Source organism: Ammospiza caudacuta, chromosome 29, assembly GCF_027887145.1.
Source record: "Ammospiza caudacuta isolate bAmmCau1 chromosome 29, bAmmCau1.pri, whole genome shotgun sequence".
In the NCBI taxonomy this organism is placed as follows: Eukaryota; Metazoa; Chordata; class Aves; order Passeriformes; family Passerellidae; genus Ammospiza; species Ammospiza caudacuta.
Genome location: NC_080621.1, coordinates 5,376,253 through 5,403,213, shown reverse-complemented (window position 1 = coordinate 5,403,213; position 26,961 = coordinate 5,376,253). Strand labels below are relative to the sequence as shown.

At 45.1% G+C, this 26,961-nt stretch overlaps 1 protein-coding gene across 1 annotated transcript; it reads left to right on the top strand.

Annotated features, from left to right (window-relative positions):
• Nucleotides 1-1,144: 1,144 nt before the first annotated feature.
• On the top strand, nucleotides 1,145-10,779 carry LOC131569110 (U1 small nuclear ribonucleoprotein A-like). Its single transcript, XM_058821333.1, has 7 exons — nucleotides 1,145-1,199; nucleotides 2,091-2,176; nucleotides 2,312-2,484; nucleotides 4,548-4,730; nucleotides 6,317-6,487; nucleotides 7,242-7,330; nucleotides 9,340-10,779. Exons 2-7 carry the CDS (start codon nucleotides 2,104-2,106, stop codon nucleotides 9,497-9,499), a joined length of 849 nt encoding a protein of 282 aa, XP_058677316.1. The 5' UTR covers nucleotides 1,145-1,199; nucleotides 2,091-2,103; the 3' UTR covers nucleotides 9,500-10,779.
• Nucleotides 10,780-26,961: the final 16,182 nt, after the last annotated feature.

Here is a 26,961-nt window from a genome sequence, read left to right as displayed (position 1 = left end):
GTGTGTGAACTGGTTTGTTAAAAAGTAGTTTTGTAGCCGTTAAAAGTGTGTGTTGGGTTTTGTGTGTTACCTAGCAGGTAGTCTTAGAGATTTAATAAATAATTAAACTAGTGCAAGAAGGTAAGAATGCTAACCTGTCTAGAGGCAGCATACAATGCTCTTAGAATAAGATAAGCAGAGGATTAATGACCTTGTTTGTGAACCAAGGAATGTATCACAAGGGGTCTGTGACCAGGCAAGGGGAACAGAGGACTGTTCCTTAGAGACTAGGCAAGGGGAACAGGGAACTGTTTCTTAGAAACTTTGTTGTGAATCGCATGTATAAGAGGGAAGCACCCATACGTGAATTTGGGGGCTTGGACTTTGGGACGTGAGTCCCCCAGTTCCCCGGGCCCTTAATAAAGCACCCACAAAACTTATCCGAGTTTTGTGTCATTTATCAATCGGGCAACACCCGGAGACCCCCCCCCACCCAGAGCCTTCCCAAGACCCCCCCCCAATCCCCCTCAGGGATCATCCGCAGATCCCCCAGACCCCTCCCCAAAACCAAGCCAGGACCCCGCAGGGCCCCCAAAACCCCTCACACAACACCCCAGGACCTCCCAGACCCTCCCAAGACCTTCCTACGACCCCCCCCTCAAGACCCCATCCACATCGCCCCCCCCCCAGATCCCCCCCATCAATGCCCCACGACCCCTCCCCAGAGCCTCCCTGACACCTCCAGGACCCCTCAGAATCCCCCCTCACCAAATACCCCTCCCCAGACCCTCAGGACCCCAAGAACCCCCCCCAGGAACCTCCCACAATTCCCTCTTAGAACCCCCAGCCCCCCCCCCCCCCCCATCTCCCATCCCCCACCCGTCCCGGCCGCCTCAGCAGCTCCAGGATCCCTCGGTCCTCTCCCAGCGCCTCCCGGAGCACCCGCCCGAGCCCGGGACGGCGGAGCAGGAGGAGCAGGAGGAGGAGGGAGCGCCCGCTTCAAGCCCGACCCCGGGGTCAGAGGGCTCCACTTCCGGCTCGCCTCTAATTGGCTGGAGCGGAGCGGGGGAGGCGGGCGTTGTGAGGCGAGCCGCACGATGAGTGGTTGGTTTGGGGAGGATCGCGTCGCTATTGGTTGGAAGTGGCCCGCGCACGCGGCGGACGCGGTCACGGCAGTGGCAGTCGGTCGTGAGGGGAGAACGGCTGAGGAGGGAGCTGAGGTGGGGTATGAGCGGAATGGAGTGGTCTTAGATGGCTTTGGGGGGAAATAGGTGGGGGTTGAGGCGGCTCTGAGGGGAAGTGGGAGGTGTGAGGTTGCTGGTTGCTGCGGGACGGATTTGGGGGAAGTTGGGCGGGTCTGAGGGATTTTTGCGGGGTCTGAGGGATAATTAGTGGCATGTCAGGTTGTTCCGGGGGGAAACTGCAGGGAAAACACGGGTATCTGAGGTGGGTTGGGAATGCGTTTGGGGGCAGTTGGGGTTGTTTGAGGGGCTTTTGTGGGGTGTGAGGCGGATTTGGGGCGAACGTGAAGGGAATTGAGGCGGTTTGAGGGGGATTTGGGAGGAGTTAGGGGCGTTTGAGGTGGGTGTGGGTGCATTGAGTGGTCCGAGGCTGTTGGGGGGCGCTTTGGGTGGTTTGAGGAATTTTTGTGGGGTCTGAGGTAGAACTGGGGGGAAATGGAGGGGGAGGGGGGGCTTTGAGGTGAGTCTTGGCAGGAATGGGGAGATCTGAGGTTGGTTAGGGGGTTCTGAGGTGAGTCTGAGGAGAAATGGACGATTTTGGAGGAGTGGTTAAGGGAAAATAGGGGGATCTGAGGTCGGTTTGGGGGGAATGAGGGAGTCTGAGGGGCTTGGGGAGGAGCTTGAAAGGGTCTGGAGGGTTCTCAGGTGGGTTTAGAGGGGTCTGAGGGGGATTCTGAGCATCTGGGGGGTTCTGAGGTGACTCTGGGGGGAATTTGCGGGGTATCTCAGGTGGGTCTGGGGTCAATTTTGGGGGGAACTGGGCGGGTCTGTGGGAAATTTGGGGGGGTTTAGGTGGGTCTGGGGGCACCTAAAGGGGGTGTCGGGGTGAAGGGGTCCCAGATGCCCCCTAAAGCCCTCCTGTCCCCACAGAGGAGTCCTGGCCATGGCAGTGCAGGACCCCCGGCCCAACCACACCATCTACATCAACAACCTGAACGAGAAGATCAAGAAGGATGGTGAGGAGGGGCTGGGGGGGTCTCTGAGTGTCACCAGGGGCTCAGGCTGTCCCTTGTGCGTCCCCACTGTCACCGTGATGTCCCCATTGTCCGTGTGCTGTCCCCATTGTCACCGTGCTGTCACTCTGTCCCCAGAGCTGAAGAAGTCCCTCTACGCCATTTTCTCGCAGTTTGGGCAGATTTTGGACATTTTGGTGTCTCGCAGTCTCCGCATGCGGGGCCAGGCCTTTGTCATCTTCAAGGAGATGAGCAGTGCCACCAACGCCCTGCGCTCCATGCAGGGCTTCCCCTTCTACGACAAACCCATGGTGAGACAGAGACTGGGGGAGAATTCTGGGATTTTGGGAAAAAAATGGAATTCTAGGGAAAAAACACCAAAATGTGACCACAAATGTCCCTAAAATCTAACTTATAATCCTTCCGAATTCACCCTGAGCACCCCAAAACTTCCTCCTCTATGATACACTCATGGTGAAACAGAAATTCTGTGGAAAAACACTGGAATTTTGGGAAAAATTCCTGGTATTTTAGGAAAAAGACTGAATTTCTGGGAAAAAAAAACGCAAAATCCTGCTGGAAATCTACCAAAAATCCCCTGGGAACACTCTCAAATCAAACTACGAATCAAAGCTTCCCCTTCTATGACAAGCCCACAGTGGGACAGAAACTTGATGAAAAAAATCTGACATTCTAGGGAAAAACTGGAATTCTGGGGGAAAAAATGCCAGAATCTGGCCTCAAGTATTCCCAAAATCCAACCTGTAATCTTCCAAATTCACCCTGACCACCGTAAGGCTTCCCCTTATATGACAAGTGCATGGTCATAGCCAAACCTGAGGGAAAATTTTGACATTTTGTGAAAAAATCCTGGAATTCTGGGGAAAATCCTGAATTCCTGGGGGGAAAAACCCCAAAATGCAGCATCAAATATCCCCAAAATTCAACCAGACCACCCCAAAGCTTCCAATTTTATGGCAAGTTTCTGGTGAGAGACAATTCTGGGGGGAAATGCTCAAATTACAGGAAAAGTCCGCAAATTTTGGGGGAAAAAAACCTGAATTCTTGGGGGGAAAAAACGAAAAATTAAATCCAGCCTCAAATATCCCCAAAATCCCACCAAAAAAAAAAACCAAAACAAAAAAAACCCAAAAAACCCCAAATCCCACTAGGAATGCACCAAAATCAAGCCAGGACCTGCCCCAAAGTTTCCTCTGCTACGGCCAAACCCAGTGAGAACCAAATCATGGGAGAAACCCCAAAATTACTGGAAACCCCCTGAAATCTAGCCAGGAATTCCCAAAGCTTTCACTTCTATGGCAAACCTGTGGTGAAACTGCAAATTCAACCTGGAAGCCCCAAAAATCTGTTGGAAACCCCCAAATCCCTCTTGGAGCTCCTCCAAAATCTCTGAATTCCTCAGAAACTCCCAAATCCCTCCTAAATCTTTCTGAATTCCCTCAAAATCCCTCAGAAATTCCTAGATCCCTGCTAGGACTCCTGAAATACTCCCAGATTCCTCTTGGAGCTCCCCCAAACGCCATCTGAAAATCCCAAAATACTTTCTGGAACCTTCCCAAATCCCTCGCAACCCCTGAAAATCCCTTGGAAAACCCCAACCGCCCCCAAAACCTCTTCAAATTCTTCCAAATTCCCTCTTGAAATTCCCTAAAACCCCTCAGAACCCCCCAAAATCCCTCAGAAACTCCCTGAATCCCTCCTTGAATCTCTCCCAAATCCCTCAAAACCCTTGAAAATCCCTCAGAAAACCCCAAAATCCCCCTTGGCAATCCCAAAATCCCTGTTGGCACCTCCCAAATTCCTCTGAATTCTCCCAGAATTCCTTCTTGAACTTCCCAAAATTCCTCAAAAATGTCTCTAATTGCTCTTGGAATTCCCCCATATCCTGTCTGGAACCTCCCCAAATGCCACAGAATTCCTGAAAGTCCCATGGAAAACCCCAAAATTCCTCTTGGAACTCACCCAAATCCCCTCTAAATTCCCTCAAATTCCTCTGAAATTTGCAAAACTCTTTCTAGAACTTCCCAGAGTTCATTGAAAAACCCAAAATCTTTCTTGGAACTCCCCCAAATACTTGAGAAAGTCTCAAATCCCTCAGAAAACCCCAATTCCTCCCCAGATCCCCCCAAAATCCTCGGGAACACCCCCAAAACCCCCTGGACTGATCCCAAATTTTCTGGAACCACCCCAAAATCCCACGGAACAACCCCAAATCCTCTTTGGAACCTCCAGAAATCCCTTGGAAAGCGGCAAATCTGAGCACCCCTGGGAAACCCCCAAAATCCCTCCCAGAGATGCCCCGAATGCTCTGAAATCCCCCAAATGCCCCAATCTTGGGAATGTGCCATCCCAGCGGATCCAGTACGCCAAGACGGACTCGGACATCATCGCCAAGATGAAGGGAACGTTCGTGGAGCGGGAGCGGGATCGGGACCGGGAGCGCAAACGGGACAAGCGCAAAGCCAAGGGGGGAGAGGCCCCTGGCCCCAAAAAGAGTGGGGCTGGAGTGCAGGGTGCAACGCAGGGGGCAGTGCCTGTGAGTGCCAGGGGATTGCTTGATTGGACTGGGGTCATTAGTGGGATTGGGGTTGTTCGTGGGATTTGGGGTTATTCGTGGGATTTGGGGTCATTCGTGGGATTTGGGGTTGTTTGTGGGATTTGGGATCATTCGTGGGATTGGGGTTATTAGTGGGATTTGGGGTCATTCGTGGGATTGGGGTCGTTTGTGGGATTGGGGTCGTTCATGGGATTTATGGGATTGTTTTGTGGGATTTGGAATCATTTATGGGATTGGGCTCATTTGTGGGATTTTGAGATCAGAATCAGGGCACAGGGGATGGTGCCAGTGGGTGCCAGGAGATTTATAGAATCTTTTATGGGATTTGGGGTAATTTGTGGATTTTGTGATTGTTGCACAAGGGTCAGTGCCCATGAGTCCCAGGGTATTTATGGGATTGTTTTATGGACTTTGGGGTCATTCATGGGATTTGGGGTCATCTATGGAATTTTGAGATCAGAATCAGGGCACAGGGGGTGGTGCTCAGTGGGTGCTAGGAGATTTACAGGATCATTTATGGGATTTGGAGTCATTTATAGGATTTGGGATTGGGAACAGGGCACAGAAGGCAGTGCTCGTGAGTGCCAGGGGAATTTGGGATGGCTTTGGGGGATTTTGGGATTGTTCCCAGGGCATTTGGGATTGTTCCCAGGGCATTTGGGATCACTACAGGGAGTTTGGGATTGTTTAATGAGACTTTGGGATCATTTTGGGGGTGGTTCTGGGGGATTTGGGATCATTCCATTGGATTTTGGGGTGGATTTATGGGATTTGGGATTGGGGCACAGGGGGCAGTGCCTGTGAGTGCCAGGAATTTGGGATCGGTTTAGGGGATTTTGGGATCAGTCCTGGGGGATTTGGAGATGTTTGGGTGGGGATTGGGGATCATTCCTGGGGATTTGGAATCAGTTGATGGGAATCTGGCATCATTTTATGGGATTTTGGGGATTGTTCTTAGGAGATCTGGGATTGTTTAATAGGGTTTTGGGATGGTTCCAGGGGATTTTGGAATCATTACAGGGGGTTTGGGGAAAGGTTCAGGGAGATTTTGGGATTGTTCCAGAGAATTTTGGGGGATTTGTGGGGATTTGGGATCATTCCAGGGGATTTGGGGGATGATTCTGAGGGATTTTGGGTAATTTGGGATCATTCTGGGATCATTCCAAGGGATTTGGGATTGTTCCTGGGCATTCTGGGAGGGCATGGGGGGATTTGGATGGGATTTGGGGAGGATTTGAGTTATTTGGGTTCTTTGTGTGCCTTTGGGGTTATTTAGGGTAATTTTGGGGTTATTTAGGGTGATTTTGAAGTTGTTTGGTGTAATTTTGGGATAATTTTGGGGTTTTTCAGGGTAAGTTTGGGATAATTTGGGGTAATTTTTCATAGTTTTGGGAAAATTGGGGGGTTTTGGGGCCCGCATGTCTGTAGGGTAATTCAGGGATAATTCCATGTGGGTTTGGCATAATTCTACATAGATTTGAGATTCTCACTGTACTTTTGGCATAACTTTGGGATTCTGTCTGTGCCTTTGGGATGATTTGGGATGTGTTGGGGTCTCTCCTCAGGGGATGCCGCCACTGGCGCAGCCGCCCCGGATGCTGCCGCACCTGGGGGGACAACCGCCCTACATCCCCCCCCCGGGCATGATTCCAGCCCCAGGAATGGCCCCAAATCCCGGAATTCCCCCGGGAATGGCCCCACAGCCTGGAATGGCGCCAATCCCTACCCCACAGCCCGTGAGTGACCCCAGAACCTGAGTAATTTAGAGGACTTGTGGGATTTTTGGGATGGAATTTGGTGGGATTTTGAGGGAATTTTTGGTGGGGATTTTTTGGGTGGATTTTCTGAGATTTTTGGTAGGATTGAGGGAACTTGGGGGCATTTTTTGGTGGATTTGTGAGGGTTTTGGTGGGATTTTGATGCGGATTTTTTGAATGGATTTGCAGTGGATTTTGTGGCTTTTGGGACAATTTTTGTGCAATATTTTAAGGGGATATTTTGGACGATTTTGAGGAATTTTTTGGGTGGATTTTGTTTAATTTGGGGATTTTGGGTGGGATTTTTGTGCAGATTTTTCTGCATGGATTCTGTGAGATTTTCATGGGGATTTAGTGGTACTTTTTGAAGATTTTTACTGTGAGATTTAGGGGGATTTTTGGGGTGATTTTTGTGGGATTTTTTGGGGATTTTGAGGGATTTCTGTGGGCTTCGGTGCATTTTTTGTAAGGATTTTTGGCATGAACTTTGTGGTCTTTTGGGTGGAATTTTGGTGAATTTTTGGTCAGATTTGGAGAGACTTTTTGGGGGATTATTTAGAGAGATTTTTGGGGGGTTTTGGTGGGATATTGCGCAGATTTTTATGGGGGTTTTTCCAGGATTTTTGGGCAGACTTTTTTTTAGTGTGTACACAGTGTGACTTTAGGTAGATTTTGGGCCTGATTTGGGGCAGATTTGGTGCTGATTCTGGGGTTTTTCTCTCATTCCCCACAGCTGTCGGAAAACCCCCCAAACCACATCCTGTTCCTGACCAACCTCCCTGAGGAAACCAACGAGCTGATGCTCTCCATGCTCTTCAACCAGTGAGAACTTGGGCAATTCCGGGAATTCCGGGCAGGGACTGGGGGTTTGGGGTATTCTGGGGCTTCGAGAGGGTGGAGAGAGGTGAGGAGGCCTTTGGGCTCAATTTTTTTTTTTTTGGCAAATATCAGGATTTTGGGGGGGAAGTTCTGGGTTTTTTGAGTAGGAATTTCTGGGTTTTTGGAGGAATGTTTCCAGATTTTTTTGAGGAATGTTTTTTGTTTTTTTTAGGGGAGTTGGATTTTTGGGTTTATTTGGGAACGGCTCTGGAGTTTTTGGGGGAAGTTCCACGATATTTGGGAATGCTTCAGGATTTTTTCTTGGAGAAACTTTCTGGACTGGGGGGACAGGTTTATCAGTTTTGGGGGGAACATTTCTGTTTTTTCTTAAGAAAGTTTCTAGATTCTGAGGAATTTTTCCAGATTTTTGGGGGAACATTTGTGGATTTTGGGAGGAAGTTCCTTGATTTTGGGGAATATTTCAGGATTTTCTGCAGGGAAAGCTTCTGGCTTTTTGCGGGGACAGTTACGGATTTTTTGCGGAAAGATCCTCAATTTTAGAGTTTATTGGGGTTTTTGGGGGGATGTTTCTGGACTTTTTGAGGACCATTTCTTAGTTTTTGGGGGAAATGTTTCTAGATGTTTTGGGGGACACTCCTGGATTTTTTTGGGGAACATCTCTGGATTTTTGGCAATCTTTCTGGATTTTTTCAGGGAGGCTTTGGTGGGGGGGAATGTTTCTTCACTTTTAGGGAGGTTGGATTTTGGAGGTTTTGAACAATTTTGGGAGGGTTTTTGTGGGATCTTGGAGGTATGTTTCTGGACGTGGTGGAATTTTTCGGGATCTTGTGGGATATTTCTGGATTTTGGGGGGGTGTTGGGTTTTTGGAGTTTTGGGAATTTTGAGAATGTTTAAGTGGGATTTAGAGTTGGATTTTTGATTGATGGGATGTTGGATTTTTGGAAATGTTTTGGAATCTTTGGGTTTGTTGGATTTTTGGGGAGTTGAACATTGAAAGATTTTCAGAGCATTTCCCTGGAATTTTGGGGAAATCCTGCAGGACTTTTGGGGTTCTTGGGGATATTTTGGGATTTTGAGGGACGTTCTGAGATTCGCAAGCCATTTTGAGAGCATTTCAGTCGTATTTTGGGGGTAATTTCCCAATACTGGGGGTTTTCCCAAACTCGGGCTCTCCCCCTTGGATTTCTCAGGGATTTCCCCAAATTCTCAGCTCCTCCTGACCCCAACCCCCCATCCCAAATTCCCAGGCATTGGGAATCCAGGAGCTCCCTCGGGGGCATTTGGTGGCATTCCTGGAATTTGAGACTTTTTTGGGTATTTTGAGAGGAGTCACGTGGGGAATGCGTTGGATTTTGGGGGGAATGTTTCCAGACGTTAGGGAATGTTTATGGAGTTGGATTTCTGGGGTTTTGGGGAGCATTGCTGGATATTTTTGGGGATGTTTCTGGATATTTGGTGCAGTTGGATTTCTGGATCTTTTGAGGGGGAAGAGTCTGGAATTTGAGCGGAAATTCTGGATATTAGGGGAACATTTCTGGACTTTTATGGGGAGTTGGATTTCTGGAACTTTTTTTGAAGCGTTTCTGGATTTTGGGGGGATGTAGCCAGATCTTTTTGGGAATGTTTCCAAGTTTTTTGGGGGGAATGCTTCTGGATTTTGGGGGAAAATTTTTAGGTTCTCAGGTTTTTTGGGGAATATTTCTGAGTTTTTGAGAGAAGTTTCTGGATTTTTTAGGGAACATGGCTGGATATTTGGGAATGGTGCTGGATTTCTAAGAGACACTGTTTCAGAAGTTTTTGGGGGGGATGCTTCTGGATTTTTGGGGGCTGCATTTCTGGATTTTGTTGGGGAACATTTCTGAATTTTTGGGGAACCATTTCTGGAATATTTTTGGGGAACATTGTCAGATTTTTTGGGGAACGGTCCCAGGTTTGTGGGAGAACGGTCGCAGGTTTTTTCAGGCTCTCCTGACCCCACTCCCCATCCCAGGTTCCCAGGGTTCAAGGAGGTGCGCCTGGTGCCCGGGCGCCACGACATCGCCTTCGTGGAGTTCGACACAGAGGTGCAGGCAGGCGCTGCCCGTGAGGCCCTGCAGGGCTTCAAGATCACCCAGAGCAACGCCATGAAGATCTCTTTCGCCAAAAAGTGACCCAAAACACCCCAAACCCCACCAAAATACCCCTAACCCCCCCAAAAAAAGGGCCTGAAATACCCCAAGATCCAAAAAAGCGCCTCAAAACCGCCCCTAAATACCCAAAACCTGCCCCAAAACACCCCAAAATCCTATAGAAACACCTTAAAATCCTTCCAAGCCACCCCAAAATCCCATAGAAACACCCTAAAATCCCTCAAAACCACCCCAGAACACCCTAAATCCCATAAAACTACTCCCAAATCCCAGAAAACTGCCCCAGAAAAAGTCCTGGCCCCGATCCAAACCCCACACACACACCCACTCCCCCAGGTAAGTTCAGGTCCGCCCAAATCTTCATTTTTTAACCCAAATCCTCCTTTTTCCCACCTCAAATTATTTTTTTTCCAGCCCAAATCCTTTGTGAGTCCCCAAATCCCTTTTCCTATCCCAAAATCTCCCTTTTCCACCTCAATTCCCCACCCCAAATCCTGTTTTTTTCACCTCAAATCATTTGTGCATCCCAAATCTCCTTTATCTACCCCAGATAACCCTTTTCCACCCCAAATCCTTCCCTGCCCACCTGAAATCCCCTTTTCCCACACAAAATCTCCTTTTTTAACTCCAAATCCTCTTTTCCCACCCCAAGTGCTTCCCAGCCCACCCTAAATCCTCTTTTTCCACCAAAAATCTTTCCTCACCCTAAATGCCTCAATTCCCACCTCAATCTCCCTTTTCCCCTCCCCACCCTAAATCCCCCTTCCCCCACTCAAAATTCCTTTTTTACCCCAAAATCTCCTTTTTTCATCTTAAATCCTTCTTTTTCCACCCCAAATCCCCTTTTTCCACCCCAAAATCCTTTTCCATCCCAATATTTCCTTTTCCCACCCAAATCTCCTTTTTTCCATCCCAAATCCTCCTCTCACACCAAAATCTCCTTTATCCATCTTAAATGCTCTTCTTTCCTCCCTACATCTTCTCACCCCAAATCCTTCTTCTTTCACCCCAAATGCCCTTCTTCCACCCTGGATCCCCACCACAAATTCACTTTCTCCACCCCCCAGGGGCTTTTGGGGTTCCCAGGGAGTTTTTGGGGTTTTTCCCAGCATTGTACCCAGGGTCTCTCTGCAGACATTGCACCTGGAGCTGCCCCCACCCCAGATAAGCCCAAATCCCCTTTTCCCACTCCCCCACATGTTTCTGGGGTTCCCAAGGGGGTTTTGGGGTCTTTCCCAGCATTGTACCCAGAGTCTCTCTGCAGACATTGCACCTGGAGCCTTCCAAAATAAACCCCACTATGCCCCCCAGGGCTGGAGTGGTTTTGGGGGGATGTTGGGGGGGGGGCGGGGGGCATGACCCCTGAGACTTCGGGGACTGGGGGAATTTGATCCTGAAATTTGGGGGTTGGGGTGTTTGACACCCCAGGGTTTGGGGGTATTTGACCAGGATTTGGGGTTTTTGGGGGGCTTTGACCCCAGGATTTGGGGATTAGGGGATTGGACCCCAGATTTTGGGGATGAGGGTTGGATACCCCACATATTTCAAACCCCAGGAGTTGGGGATTGGGGGTTTTAAGCCCAAATTTTGGAGATTGAGGGTGTTTGGCACCTTAGGGTTTGGAGATATTTGACCCCAAACTTTGGGAATTTGAGATGGTGGACACCCCAGATGTTTTAAACCCCAGGATTTGGGGCTATGGGGATTCTACCCAAACACTTGGGAATTGGGGATTGTTTGACACCCTGGGATTTGGGGGTTTGATTCTAAAATTTAGGTTTCAGGGAGGAGGGGGGAGGTTGACATCCCAGAATTTGGGTTTAGGGATGTTTGACCTCCCCTGCCAGTGTTGGAACCCCCAGGATCTGGGGTCAAGGACTTGACCCCAGGATTTGGCATGTTTGACCCCAGGATTTGGGGTGTTTGACCCCCTCAGGTTTGTGGTCGGGGTTGAGATCGGAGCCATTCCCTCGAAACAGCGGCGGGATCAGGAAAGGGAGACACCTCAACCCAATAATGGTCCCTGACCCTGGGGAGAGACCTCGTCCCAATCCCGGAATGGACCCATCCCCACAATCCTGGACCCCTCCCCATTCCTAGACCCTGTCCATCTTATGGATCCCTTCCCCACTCCTAGACCCCTCCCCAGTTCCAGATCGTTGTGTTAACTGATCTCGGAGTGCAAAACACAACATGGAAAGGGGATTGCAGTATCAATTAAAAACAAATGCACCTTTATAGAATGACCACAGCAAATGTGTGAAAGAAATTAGGGAGAGGAAAAGAATAGAAAAGAGGGGGAGAAAGAGAGAGGGAGTATATCTACCAAATGTGGAGAGACGAAGTCCTTGTAGTCCAGCCAATGGAGTTTGCCTAGTCATGTTGGCAAGATCGCAAAGTCCTGGTTAACTCAAGGTTCTATTACAGTCCATTGCTGAGGGGGGAAACAGATCTTGAAATGGCTGAGGGGGAAGAGATACAATCAAGAAGTCTATTGATATTGCTGAGGGGGGGAAAGGTATTGAAGACAGGTACAGACAGTCATGTTCTCAGCAGGATAAGTCAGTATCAGCAGTGAGTGGGACCCACTGTTTCAGGACTGCTTTCTATGGGAAACCAATCTATGTCCAGTGAACACATCTGTACGCAACACTTAGCAGGCCTCCTGCTTCAGTCAGGCCAGCACCCCTGCATCAGAATTACGGGGGTCTGAGTCCTTGGCAGGGGGCTTCAATCTCTGTCCCTCATGGTGGTAGTGGAGCAGATGAAGGATTTTCCATGGTGGCTCTACCAAAGTTGCCCCAGCAAGTTCATGTGTCCAAGAGGTGGGAAAATTCCTGGCCTATTGTCAAGAAGCAGGTGCAGTCATAGGGCGTGTTGCCCCTTGGCAGGCCCTGCTAGAAGCAGTCACTGTAGACACAGCTGTGAACAATCACTTGGCAGGCCAGAATTCTGCTCAGGGGCCTCAGGATTTTTGGTGTTCATCCACGTCAAGCAGGCCAGAATTCCGATCAGGATCCTCAGGGTCCCGATATCTGTCCTGGGGATGGATGGTCGTGAGGTAAATGAGGGGAACTTGAGATCATCTCTCATACCAGCCGGTGATAGGTCTTCATCAGCAGGGTTCCATAGCATAGTTGCAAAGTCTTCAGGGCTTGTTGAGCGTTGGTAGTATATCCTGGAAAACAGAGACAGAATGTAGAGAGAGAGAGAAAAGAAGGAAAAGAAAAGATAGAAAAAGGGGAAAAGGGAAACAATGAACAAATATAATTAATATTAATTAAAACAATATTCTTTTCAAACAATTTCTTCAAATGATCCAAACAAATCACAAATAATCAAAGGCATTAAAGCAATAAACAAATACAGTAAGTATTAATTTAAAATAATTTTTGCAAAACAAATCACCAAAAATCAAAAGTAATTTTCACAAAATCACAAAAGAAAATTGAGGATTATTTCAAAACACATACTCTAATTTATAATCACCTTGTGTCAACAGTTTTGGGGATGTCCACAGTGAAGAGGACATCAGCCAAGTTGTGTGCATTAATTATAAACTTCAATTTTGTTAACCATTTCATCATTCTCCAATTCATAATGAATAAGATTGCTGATAAAACCAATCAGAACTAGAATCTAAAGCATAATGATGGGATGATACATATTGTTCAGAACACTTGTGGCAGTAGGTGATCATGTGAAAAGTGTCCCACCACCTGTGTTCGGCCTCTTTTTTTACTTTCTCTATGACACGGTGTATTTCTTCCACTTTGTGATGAACAGTTACCAGGGCTTTCTGTGCATTCTTCTTGATCTTCTCTAATATTTTTATTAAGTCCTGGTGAAGCAGCAATTGCTTTACCAAAGTAATGTTCATCCCAATGGGAGTAGGTAATAATTTGTGAATTGGTGTTTAATTGGATTGTAAAAGGTAATGAGAGGTAACTGGAGCTTCATAAGAAGAATCACATCTTGCAATTTTGGTAAAGTTACAAGCACAAAAATTTGAATTACTTTTAGTATCCACTACTACATTTTCTATAAATACAATATCACAAGCAGTTCTAAAGCATGCACACCTATTGCCTATGTGTTTAAGGACTCCTTTCAGAAGTCTTGTTAGGACGAATTTCAAAATGACATTTTGCTCTGTGTCCAAACGTCTTGAGCTATAATTGCATTGCTTTCACAGATGAACACTTGTTCTTGGACAATACAAGGTTCCAAATTACCAGTTTGCCATTTTTTACCAATTTGACAGGCCCATTATCTATGTTCAGAAGGATAGAGAACAGCTCCATCATGATTCAGCCCTAATGCATTGATAGGAAATCTCAAATGCACTGAGGCATTGCATATAGTTAACACAAGAGCTATGGCTGTGTTTGTAATGAGGTCATAAGTAAAATTCACCAAGTTCCACCAGGACTGGAATTCTCTTTCAATATCAATGGCACTGTCCCAAATTTTTTTCTGAGTTTTAGTAGGAAAATTCCTTCTTCACCTTCTCTTATCATTGAGGCAGCAACTGACTGCATCCACAATTGTGCCTGGATACAGCTGAGAACCAAAGAAAGGTTGTTGTGTGTAGCACTGAGCGCATCAATTACCAATTTGTGATCGTTTACATTTACCTTCTTCCAATTTGGTCATATGTTTGATAACAACCAGTGCAGTCATCCTTATTGGCTTTGGAAACGCAGCAGTTGTTGTTATAATTTAGTCAAATCCCTATTTGTGGCAGCCAATTTATTCATTAGTACTTCTGAATCAATGCTATTTAGCGTTCCCAAACCTGTTCCTGCAACACCAGTTATGTCTCTTAGCATCCATTTTTTAAAAGAGCTCCCTTTTCACAGCCAGGTTGTCCAACCCTCAAAGGAAGTCTGCAATAAAGGCAAACAGGCCGGCTGAATTTCTGAGACATTGTTTTGCATCAGCAATTTGACTTGTTTAAGAGACCATGCCGGATTGAATATTTGTTGTTGTCCAGTTTTCCTGATTATGTATGGTCCAATTTCAAAAATTCTCAGACTAAGCATAATCGGTGGTTGGGAGGGAGTGGTGGTAGTAGAAGGTTGGGTCATAGCATTTATTATAAACTTAAGAGAAAGGCCTTTAATATTTTTAGACCAGACATAAACTACTTCTGTGGTTTGTGTTAATGTAAAATTGTGCCAACAGTCTTCTACGCTGGGTGCATACAAACCTGTTCACACTTATTTGTCTGATCTGTCAAAACACTGATTGAGATTGCTTTGCTATAAGTAGTTCTGCAAATCATTCAGCTAATTTCTTCTCCCAGTACCCCTTGAAGCTGCCAGGATTTTTGTTTTTTCCATTCCTGCAAAGTGAACAAAAGCCTGGGACCAAGGCCATTCGGTAACACACTGACTAAGGGGACTCTCAGTCCCTTCTACCAGTTGGGGTATAACTATTGTACTTAATGTGGGCTTCGTAGTCTCAGTCCCTTCTGCCCACTGGGATGTAACTACTGTACTTAATGTGAGCTTTGTGCTCTCAGTCCCTTCTACCCATTGGCGTGTAACTACGGTTCTCAGTGTGGGCTTCATGCTCTCAGTCCCTTCTATCCACTGAGATGTAAATACAGTACTCAGTGTGGGTTTTGTTATAGCATCTATCCTAAATTTATGAACTAAGCCTTTTCAACCTAACGGGTCAGTCAAGTTATTTTACAGGTGGCATGTCACATAAGTCGGTTTAGCTAAAGTAAAATTATGACAGCAATCAATTGGTTCATTTTTACAATCCTTTGTACTTGCAACATTGTTTGTTTTGGGACCTAGCGTGTAATGCCCAACATACTCCTGGCAGCATCACAGAGTAAGGGGAATTTGTTTGGCACACTCCCACTTGTTTGTATGACACAGTCTCGCTGAAGGGATATCCAGATCATTTTTCCCACCTGCTTCCATAAAATTTCTGACAACTGTAATGGAGGTGGCTTTCTCATGGAGAGATCTTTCCACTTTTCTGCATGCTACCACAATCATTTCACCAATTGTTCCAGTTAGGATTCTAGTCCAGTCCTTCTGATCCCATCCCTGCTCACTTGGATGATATACCTCGGAGTCATGCAGCACTACAGGCTCTAGGTTCGGGTGGCCACCCTTGGGATACGCTCCTAGATCATTAGTGTGATGGAGGGTAGCTTCAGATCATGACCATTCATCAGGATTCTGTCCATGGAATTGTGGTAGGATGCAGAAAGCAGGATTCTGTCCATGGTATTGTGGTAGGATGCAGAAAGCAGGATTCTGTCCATGGAATTGCGGTAGGATGCAGAAAAGTATCACCAGTGTTATCATGGTTCAGATGATTCTCATGTCCCTTGGGGTTCTTCTGTAAAAGTAAAAACAACAGAAATCCTTCCACTGAGGGGCAGAAAAGACTTAAAATGATAGGATTATCCAGCATGTATTTATCCAGTGCTTTTTCCCTAGAGCATCAGAGGCTGCCCATGCATATTTATTCAGAGGGGTTTTCAGCACTAGTGGTACTTCCCCTACAGTAGGGAGGTCCACCAGAACAGGTTGTCCAGGGTAATGTGCTGGATTTTTTGAATTGTCAGGTCCCTGTTGTGAGGGAATGATGCTTGGAGCTGTTGGGCAAAAGGCAGTGATTTTGGGACATGCATTCACCCCCCCCCCCATATACTGTTCACTCCTTTAGCAGCTTCCCATAACCGAATTTCCCAATTTCCCTCCTGTGGCTTCAGAAGTCGTTTCAAAAGACCATTGGTCCTTTCCATTAGCTTGAGGGTAGTAAGGGGTGTGGAAAGTCCACTTAATTCCTTCACCTTTTGCCCAGTGCTGTACACCTCTAGCAGTGAAGTGGGACCTGTTGTCAGATTAAATTTCCTGTGGCTTTGGGAAAGTTCCAAACCACCCCTGCAAAGCTTTAACCGTATTACCACCTGTGGCCCTTTAAAAAGCATCAGCTTGAACGAACCCAGATACAATTTCTGCTCCTACCAGCACAAAGTGTTTACCTCCTGACTTCTTAAAGGGACCGATATAGTCTACCTGCCACGCGTCCCAAAAGCCTTTACCCTTTCTTCAATGCAGAGGGTCATCTTTTAAAGGATGTTTTACACATTTCCCTGGTAACCAGCCAACCACAAGCATGAGCTTCTTTGTACAAATCTTTCGCACCCATGTGCTTTTTACGTGCAGCCATTCTAATAGTTGATCCCAGTCCTCAGTAATTTGTTCCTTATCCAGGGGGCTGAGTCTTGCTAGTTCATCAGCTCTATTATTCCACTCTCCTGCTGGATTTCCATCTGTTTGGTGAGAAGCTACCCAACCAACAGCAAAATTTCCTTGACTTGCAAAATCTAAAATTTCTTGCCACTTTTCCTTTTGCCACACTGGAATTCCTAACTTCCCAATCATTTTGCTGCCAGAAAGAAAGCCACTTGGTACAACCTTTGTACACTGCATAAGAGTCGGTGTAAATGCAGACAAGAGAAATGTTCTGTGCCTCATGTCAGAAAACACTCCAAACAGCTATGAGTTCCCCAGCCTGAGGGCTGCTTTCCCCTTCGGTAATGATTCTTTCACCAGATGAAATGTGTAAGGCAGCTGCTCTATATCTCCATACCTTCCCTTCCCGTTTTGCAGAGGCATCTGTGAACCAAGAACTTGCTGCTAGTTCAGGGAGAAAGGAAGGGCAGCTTTGATTACAGAGGCAGGTTTATCTTAGTTTCTAGCCAGGTTCTCAGTGCCTTGGATTGCTAGATTTTTAGCAGCATCTTCTGTTATTGAGACGGTATTACAGTAGACTTCCATCTGAGCATACCATTTTATAACTGAGGCCCTTTGGGCTACCCCATCAGGTGGGGGGAGGTCCCATTAGTGGCAATTTTGATAACTTTGAAAGGGTCTCTTAAAACAATAGGCCATTGTTGTGCAATTTTTTCCACTTCTAGGAGAGCTAAGCTAACCACAAACAACCCCTTTCCCCAGGTAGTGTATCTTTTCTCAGCATCTTTGAAACCACAGGAACAAAAACCAAGAGGCCCCGTCAGACCCTCAGGACCCCACTAGCAAATATGTACTGATAGCCCTGAGGAGGCAAATCCCCATTCCACTTGAAAGGGGTCTGTGGGATGGATAGAGCCTAGTGCTTGGTGAGCTGTTGCCTCAAAAATCAGTAATTGCAATGCTTCTTCCTGAGAAGGAGTCCAATCCAGTGTCATCCTTTTCCTCAGCAAGTCATAAAGCAGCCTAGCAATTATTGAGAAATCTGGGATGTGTTTTCTGCAGAACACTAATAGTCCTAGAGCTTGCTGGAAGTCTTTCCTCCATTCAGACATTTGAATCTGATCTAAAGAGGTTAGGATATCAGTGGAATACATGTCATACTTCCTTTCCACCAAATTCCCAAAAACTTCACTTCCTGAGAAGGCTTCTGAATTTTCTCTGGGGGCATCTGCAAACCAATACTTTCTAAGTAAGAGATTATTTTCTGCTGATGTTCCCTTACTACCTCTCTTTCAACCCCCCTCCCCCCGCCCCGCCCTCACCCCAGAATGTTATCAATGATTATCAGCTACAGGATCAGGTTTGGGTATATTTTCTAATTCCCGGGCTAAAGCATGGTGGGCTAAAGTGGGGGAGTGTTTGTAGCCTTGGGGAAGCCTAGTGAAAGTGTATTGCTGTCCTTTCCCATGTGAAGGCAAAATGGTCCATATCTTCTGGCTGTATAGGTATCATAAAGAAGATGTCTTTGACATCCATAGTTGCCATTGCCGTGATTGAGTGAGCCTTTTCTTGAATTGATGTTATTAATTCAGCTAAGTTTGGGACCGCTGCTGTAAGAGTGTCTGTGTTGGCATTAAGCCTGTGAAAATCTATTGTTAGTCTCCACTTTCCATTGGCTTTTCAGACTGGCCATACTGGTGAATTAAAAGGAGAATGTGTGTGAATTATTACCCCTTGGTTTCTCAAGTCCTGTAGAACCGCTTTGATACCTTCTCTGGCACCAGAAGGTAGAGGGTATTGTTTTACATTAGTTGTTTTATTATAGGGTAGAGAGGGTGCAGCTTGAAGCAGCCTAATGTTAAGTGGCAGTGTGCCAAAAGACCACAGAAATCCCTCAGAGTCTTCCCACTGCCTCCCAGCAAGGACATCCATTCCTAATCAATTATTTGCAATGTTCCAAATTACCATTTTGACGACTAGTTGATGCTCATCTCCAGGGAGCGTCAGTTTGACTAAGACAACATTCATAGATTCTATAGTTCCCAGAGCATTAGGAACACAGCATTGTCTCTTATTTGGAACAATTCCACACCTCTGGGTGTCCTTTTTTGTTAGTGGAGAGATTTGATCCCCAGTGTCAATCAAAAAGGTTACTAGTACTCTTTTGGGGCCCATGATAGCTGTGATTAATTTATCTCCTGATTTATTTTTAGTGAACATTCTTAAATTCAAGCTCTGCCCCTTTGCCCACCTGTAAGCAGCAGAGAGATTCTTTTTCCCGAAAACTCTTGGTTTTGGTTCACTGCCTATGTTCTGTGGGAGAGGCTGGGAGAGGGTTAGTTTTGGTTCCTGAGAAGGGAGGGGTGCACTGGGTTGAGTCAATGAATTAGGTGCTAATTATTTATTATTTTCTGCAATTTATCAAGGGGCAAACCATCCATCACCTCCTTGGGGACCCCCTTTATAATTCCCAACAACCACCAATGGTGGCGGTTAGAGATCTGTTTTCTCTTCTCTATATTTTCACTGTGAGGAGCCCCAATAAACCAAACACCTTTTGTTTTTTCTGATTTCTCCTCCGAGGTTTTTATAGGTCCATTAATTAATTGTCTACAATAACTAATCAGATCTACTGCAATTTCACCCCATGTCCAAACTTTACAGCTACTGGCAGGTGAATCAGATTGAGAAGCTGAAGGCTGTGAGGGGGAAGAGTATGGAGTGAAGCCAGGCTCAGTAGATCCACTTTGGTCAGTGGAGTTCCTGAGGAATCTATCTAATCTTTCTACAGGATTCAAAGCCATTATGGTTTTGTGTAGAGTCATTGCTGTAGGTTTAAGCATTTCTGGAAGCCCACAAATTCAAGGGGTCATTAGTTCTGGCTTCACAGGTAATTGCATTGGGGATTCAAAACCAGGATGTAATTTCTTTTCATGAATCATTTGCAGGCCGCTTTGTGGACACTTTCAAAGAGCTGGTCAGGGTGCCAACGATTGCCCGGGGGGGTCATCCCTTTCCAAAGGATTCATTTTCCCCGGCCCAGAAAGACGCGCCCTGTGTCAGGGACCATCCGTCACGCTTATCTCCTTATCTCCTGTTGTTAAGAAGATTCCATGTCCCCAGTATCCACTGGCCTCCTGTTCAGCTAATTCAATTTGATCTCCACCACTAAGGGACACTCGGAAGACATATTCTGTCTCCAATTCTTGTGGGAGGTGCCTGAATTCTTTTTTCAGCTTAGCTAATTAGGTAGCACTGAATGGTATTTGTTTAGTTGTGATGTGTGGGTCAAGATCCTCATCATTAATATAGTTATATTCTGTTTGAACCAAGGGTCTCAAGCGAGGACAGCAGTACTCCCCACAATTTTTTACCCCCTGAAATTCCTTATGGGGATAGATTTTTTTAATCTGAGGAGTTTCCTTTCCCTCTGTAGAGGAATCAGTATTATGTGAATTCTTAACATATTCCTCTCTAAGGGCAGCTCACAACATATAGATCTCGTTTCTATCTTCATTTAATTGTTTTTTCAAAATTTCAACTAGGTTTTGAGGGGAATCTATTATTGCCCTTTTCTCACTTCTTCACTTAAAACGGGTCTCTATGGCTGCTGTGAGACAAGCTCCCAAAACTGAGCAGAGGATAGTCTTTTTTTGCCCAGCTAAATTTTGTTTTGTGTTGTAAAGAACATATTCTGTCAATAACATTTTCTAAATTAAACCAGTTGTTCCCTGCCCAAACTTCCCAGTTTGGCATTGTATTTAGCGAACAGAGCACAAAACTCAGCTTTAACTTTTTCACTGAAGTTTTCACTCATTTTGTGAAGAGACCAGAACCATGACAAGGAGATACAGACTTAAGTTACACAATCACACAGCCTTTGCTGTGTTCCCCTTTGCTTCCCTGGGTGGGTGAAGGGACAAAGCTGCCTGAGAGGCCCTGCTTAGTTACTCCAAAGGCGTCCCCTCCTTCCCAGACAGTCCAGATACACACACTAAAACAGTTCTTTTGTGAAGGGACCAAAAACAGGGAGGTACAAACTAAGTTACACAACTACACAACTCTTGCTGTGTTTCCCCTCACTTCCCTGGGTGGGTGTAGGGATGAATCTGTCTGAGAGGCCCTGCTTAGTTACTCCAAAGGTGTCCCTTCCTTCCCAGACAGTCCAGATACACACAAACACTAAAACAGTTTCCCCTTTTTGCACTTAGAGATCTTTTGTGAAATTCTGAAGACAGAACCCTCAGTTAAGTATTGGGATGTTTTTCACCTAGGTGTGTGCAGTTTGCGGGAAATTCTAGTAACGCCCCTTGCTATCCAGATATGTTCAACTCTTTGGGGAATGAGGGGCTGGGTGCGGCTGGTGTAGAACTTTTTACCTGTATCATCAGCCCATGCCTGGTGCTTCTTCAGTCTAACATGGTTTTAGCTAATTTTGCGGTTTGCAAGTTCTGTTAAACTTGTTATCTCGCTCTTGATAGCATTTGTTGTGTCACTTGCTCTGCTATCTTGCTTTCTCTTCTGTCTCACTTTATGTGCACATCTCATTCCAGTGCTGCTTGTGGTGAACCTTTCCTTGCACACCACTGTCGAAGGAAGGAGACCCAGACATCCGTTGATCATCATAGGCCCAATTTTATTGATCAATACGGCGGGTTAAATACAGTTAATAATAAGCTTCATACATATTGCAAAAGTTGAGCTCAGGATTGGTCAGCTTACATATCAGCATCTACGCCTACTTCTACATTCCTATGGTTCTACTTTTGATACTTTTCACATATTCTCAGGATATATTCAGGAATATCTCTACTCCCTTTCCTCATGTTGCAGCAAGGTCACTGCTGACCTTTCCTTTTAGCTTGCTGACTGCTGGCTTTTCTCTTTCAGCTTAACCAGCGGCATTATTTCAGCGTGGCCTTTCTCAGCTAACCAATTATTAATAAATCTCTCCACATTTCCCCCGTTTTCTTCTTGCGCAAGGAGATTAGTTTGCCATGTTTTTGCTATTGTACGGCTAACCATGTTTTGAATACAGTTAAAGATACAAGGCAAAATAAGCAAAAACAGTAAGATTACACCCAGCAGGCCTATAGCATAGATCACAAGGTTCCTCAGCCACGGTCCAAGTCCTAAGCCTTTAAGCCATTCGTCAATTCCTAAACCATCTTCTTCCTTAAGTTTGTGAAGTCCCTGTTGCAATTCTTTTATCTTAGAGTGAATGGACACCGAATGATCAGACAGATTCATGCAACACATTCCCTCGAACTCTTCACATCCATGCCCTTGTGCTAAGAGCAAAAAATCTACAGTAGCTCTATTCTGCAAAACAGCATGGTTAACACTTTGCACATCTGCAGTTAACATGTCTAAAATTTGTGATGTCTTGTTCAACTCATCCCTTGCCCAGCATCCTAATTGTTTTGCTAAATTCATGGCTTTATTGGCAGACCCTCCTGGCATGATAGTTGAAACCACCACCTGTTTGAATGTGCCCCAAAACCGTGGATCTCCTATCTTGCTGCAGTCTAAGTCATGTATGCTACGTTTTTTCCTGTTTGAATTTTGACTCAGCTGCATTAGCAAGGACACATTAGGGTGAAACAGTGACAATTTTCCCAAATAACAGGGTCCACCCTGTGGTTTAGCTGGTATGCCATTCCACGCCCTGTCTCCACAAATCAAAAATATTCCTGTGGGTAATTTCATTGGTGCCGTGATATTTGTGCCGTTACATTGATTGTAATGCTGTGGAGAGAATTCACTCACATTCAGGGATGAATCTAGGGTGGCCCATGTTTCTTTAGGTTGGTTTAAATTCTGAGCACCCAAAAGTCTGAAGCTAAACCATCCACCAGCTGTAGTGTTAGATACGCTGGCATTTGTACTTCCAAAAAGATCCAGTTCCTCAGGAGGAGAATGCAAAGAGGTGTTAAGTGATTGGATTAGTAAGCATTGACGATAGCCATCACTCTGACCTGCAGTATACCCTTGTTGCACTGGCAATGTGATGTTTGACATGTTAGACATACATAAGGTTTGGTCGTTTATCAAACTGCAAAATTCTCCAGGAGACCACAGCGGAAGTCCCACCAGGCATGTTCGAAATGGGTTAGTGACTCCTCCAAGACTAAGACAAAGTGATGATTGGTTAGTTTGATTAGCAAGTGTCACCCATAAATTTTCCCTTGGTTGACTAAAGTGTGTTATTCCTACTGCTTCACTTGCTACAGCATTGAGCAGTATAACAAGAACAAACCTCATTTTTCTTTCTGCTTGCTTTGCTTCTCCCTCTCTTCCTTCTGCTTGCGTTGTTTTTCCTTTCTTCGCTGTCTTTTCCCTGGTTTGTTAGATTGTCTATTGTAAGGCTGAGTTAATTTTTGAATATACTGATCTAATTCTAAATCAGCATCCTTGCTCACAGGTATAGCATGAGATAAGTTTGAAGGCAAATCAGCTTTACAGCGAGCTGCTATGATGCGTGAGGCTTTAGTAATTTCAAGTACTCTAAGGTTTTCCTGCAACTTCCACCTAAGATATGCTATAATCACTTGTTCTGCACTCTCAAAAAGCTGTAATCCTGTCCGTCCTGGCAGGCCAGTACTTTGTTCAAGAGCTCTAACCCAGAAATAATTTCGAATCCACTTTCCAGAACAAGGTTTACACCATAAATAATCTACTGACCTCTGTGAATACCAATAAACCTGATTACAATCTGCACAATGCAAAGCTACCCATGCATAGCATTTATCATTATCCCTTTTGCAAACGTAACAAGGAAGTGAATATAAGTAAGGACCACTATGAAATTGTGGTTCTTCAATCCAAAGCAACCAATTCAATGGTGGTGATCGCAAAGCCTCTTCTGCCTTTTTGCTGTATGAGGCTAACAGCTCAAGGTCTCTCTTTAACACAAGACGTATCTTATTTCGTAATCGTAGTTCTTGTTCGTTATCCTCCTCAACAACTATATCTTCCCGAGGGTCCCACAACTGTAAAAGTGTTCTAATCATAGAAAATTAATTAGCAATCACTGATACCCTTATTCAAATGAGACCCTTCCCCTTTTGCCTTCTTTTTCTTATCTGTCTTCAATCTTGCTGCTCCTGATCTCACTGGTCCTGCCACTTGCAAACTCAATTCTTGCAACTTGTCAATGCAGCAATCTAATGCTCTATCAGGATCCCCTTTGAAGGGTCCTACAATTGAATGCTGTGTTAAAGGCACTAATTTCCTACACCTTATAGAAACTATACGTGATTTACTTTGAACCTTAATTCTATTCACAATACATTGTAGTTCCCATCGATAATAAGCAAGAATTTTCTGTTCAGGAGACTCATAAAGATTTAAAGCTATATATGCATTTTGCCCTGTTTGTCTCCTTAATTCATCTTGCCAACTTTTACCCCACGTGTGCTCTTGTTCACAAGTATGACACCACAAATCCCACAATAGTGATTGTTCTATCCAAAAAGTTCTTTCACAACCCCCACAACGTAGAGCTATCCAGGCAGCACAATGTGGATTGTAGCAGTCAAGGCAATGTAGTTTCGCTGGATTCGTTAAATGAAAAGTTGATAATGAGTCAATAAAACCAATCAGCTCCTGGGCTGTCCGATAGTGACGTGTCAGTGCTCTGTCCAACGCTTCCGAGTACCCCTTCAATTGTAACAGTAGTGGTTGTAGGACTAAAAGCAGTTTCTTCCCCAGTCACTCCCTGTCCTCCTCCGTAAGGCGATCCACCAGAGGCTGCATCAAAGACAGGTTTAGTCCACTTAGCAGGCACCCACAAAGGCCCTGTAGGTGAGGAAACACAAAGATACCCCCGACCCCAATATAATACTTTTGCAGGTTTTTCCCATAATCCTGTACTCGGGTTCTTATACTTAACCCAGACCTCTGTTTCCTTAGTATTTTCCTGACCTGACCTCGGATGATGTTTCATTGCAGGGGGGGTATCATCTTCCCCAAAAATGCATAAATGGTTAATCACATACAAAACCTTAGCCAAACATGCTTGTGGATCTGCCAAATCTTGATGTTTTTCAATATACTGCTTAAGGGTACCGTTTGCTCTTTCTACTATTGCCTGTCCAGTAGGAGAGTGTGGAATACCTGTCACGTGCTTAACAGACCACTGATTCAAAAATTTCCGAACCCTAGCACTTACATAAGCTGGACCATTATCGGTTTTAATACTCTTTGGAACTCCCATAACAGCGAAACAACTTAACAGGTGTCTGATAACATGTGTAGCTTTCTCTCCTGCCTGAGCCGTAGCCCATATGTAATGACTATATGTATCTATGGTGACGTGCACATGCTTGACTTTACCAAATCTGGCTATGTGTGTAACATCCATTTGCCATTTCTCATTTATTTCTAAACCTCGAGGATTTACCCCGATGCCTAGACCTATCCCACCATTATGATAACTACATGTTGGACATGCTCTGACAATGGCCTTGGCTTCTGACAAACTCAGCTCAAAGTGTTTTGCTAAACCTCTTGCATTTTGATGATATCTACTATGTGCTTCTCTGGCCAATGTGTGCTTGTCAATAGGACAAGAATTATCAATGGGTAGGGTAACCAATTTATCTGCACGTTCATTCCCTTCTCCTAAACCTTCAGACCATTTATGACTCCTAATATGAATCACAGAATATGCTGCATTTCTTTCTCGTAAAGCCTTCCTTAACTGTATCAGTAACTCATACAATCATTTATTATTCACTTCCTTAATTGCTGCTTCCTCTATTCGTTTGGCTACTCCTGCAACATACATAGAGTCTGTGACCACATTTAAAGGCTCCTGTAAGTTGGATACCGCCCATACTACTGCTAACAATTCCAAAGTTTGTAAGCTATCTGCAGGGTCTGCTGTGAGGAGTTGATGCTTCCATTGTCCCTTTTCTTGCCAGGTAACAGCAGCACGCCTTGATTTCTTTCCTGCATCTGTAAAAGCTGTAATAGCTCCTTCTATGGGGCGTTCTTCTCTCAAAGGTCGAGTAATCCAGTTCCATTCTGTCATCCATTGCAAAACTCTAGGCACTAATTTACTAGTCTCTACTTTAGCAGGTGACATCAATAATGCTTCTTGTAAATTCTTTGAATTAATCAAGTACCAGTCCAAGGTTTCTTTTTCCATAGGCAATCTAATAGTAGCAGGTTCTCTACCATCCACTTCAAGAATTCTGAGACGCCCCTTTTTGATTAATGCAGCCAATTGTTCAATTTTTGAAGATATTGTTTTCTTATGCTGTAGTGGTGGTGATAACCATTCCAACACCCGTATCTCCCCCGTTTTCTTCTGCAACTGAGAGAGAGCACCAAGCAAGTGGCAAGGGCTATTCCAGATAGTAAGGTCAATGGGGTGGTCGAGTTGTCGACGAGACACATACCCTTGCTGTACACAGTTACTAATTTGCTGCAAGGCAAGATGATGCTCCTTTGTCAGGTGTACAGGAGTAGTAGGGTCCACGCCTCTCAACAAAGGCCGTAGGGCTTCTAGTAAATGATTTGGTATTCCCACAATAGGCTTCAGCCACTGTAAGTCTCCCAGCAACTTCTGTGCATCATGTAAAGTTTTAATGTCCAATTGTAATTCCAATTTTTGTGGTATTACTATTTGATCCATCAGAGTCCATCCCAAATATTTCCAGGGCTTTGTAGCCTGAATTTTCTCTGTAGCAATAACAAGTGAATATGCAGCAAGAGTATTTTTAATGGTTTCAATCTGTAAAGAGGAGAATGGCTGTTGCTGTGCAAACAAAATATCGTCCATGTAATGATATATTATAGTTGCTGGCCATTTGCGACGTAGTGGCTGTAAAGCAGCATCAACATAAAGCTGACATAAAGTGGGAGAGTTGCGCATGCCCTGCGGAAGAGATGTCCATTCAAATCTTTTATCTGGTTCTCCACGATTTATTGCTGGTAAAGTGAAGGCAAATCTCTTCATGTCATCAGGATGTAGGCCAATAGTGAAAAAACAATCCTTTAGGTCAATAATTAAAAGTGGCCAGTGTTCTGGAATCATAGCTGGATTTGGAAGACCAGGCTGTAAAGCTCCCATTGGTTCCATTTGGTCATTCACAGCCCTCAAATCGTGTATCAAACGATATTTCCCTGATTTCTTTTTGATTACAAAAATAGGTGTATTCCAAGGGCTTGTAGATAGTCGTAGGTGCCCTTTTGTATATTGTTCCTGTACCAATTCATGGGCATGCATAAGACTCTCCCCTTTTA

Bases quoted from the DNA above. Each gene is read 5' to 3' on its own strand.
- LOC131569110 (XM_058821333.1), top strand. From the start codon at position 2,104: ATGGCAGTGCAGGACCCCCGGCCCAACCACACCATCTACATCAACAAC. The intron at 6,488-7,241 runs GTGAGTGACCCC...CATTCCCCACAG, and splicing joins CAATCCCTACCCCACAGCCC to CTGTCGGAAAACCCCCCAAA. The intron at 7,331-9,339 runs GTGAGAACTTGG...TCCCCATCCCAG, and splicing joins CTCTCCATGCTCTTCAACCA to GTTCCCAGGGTTCAAGGAGG.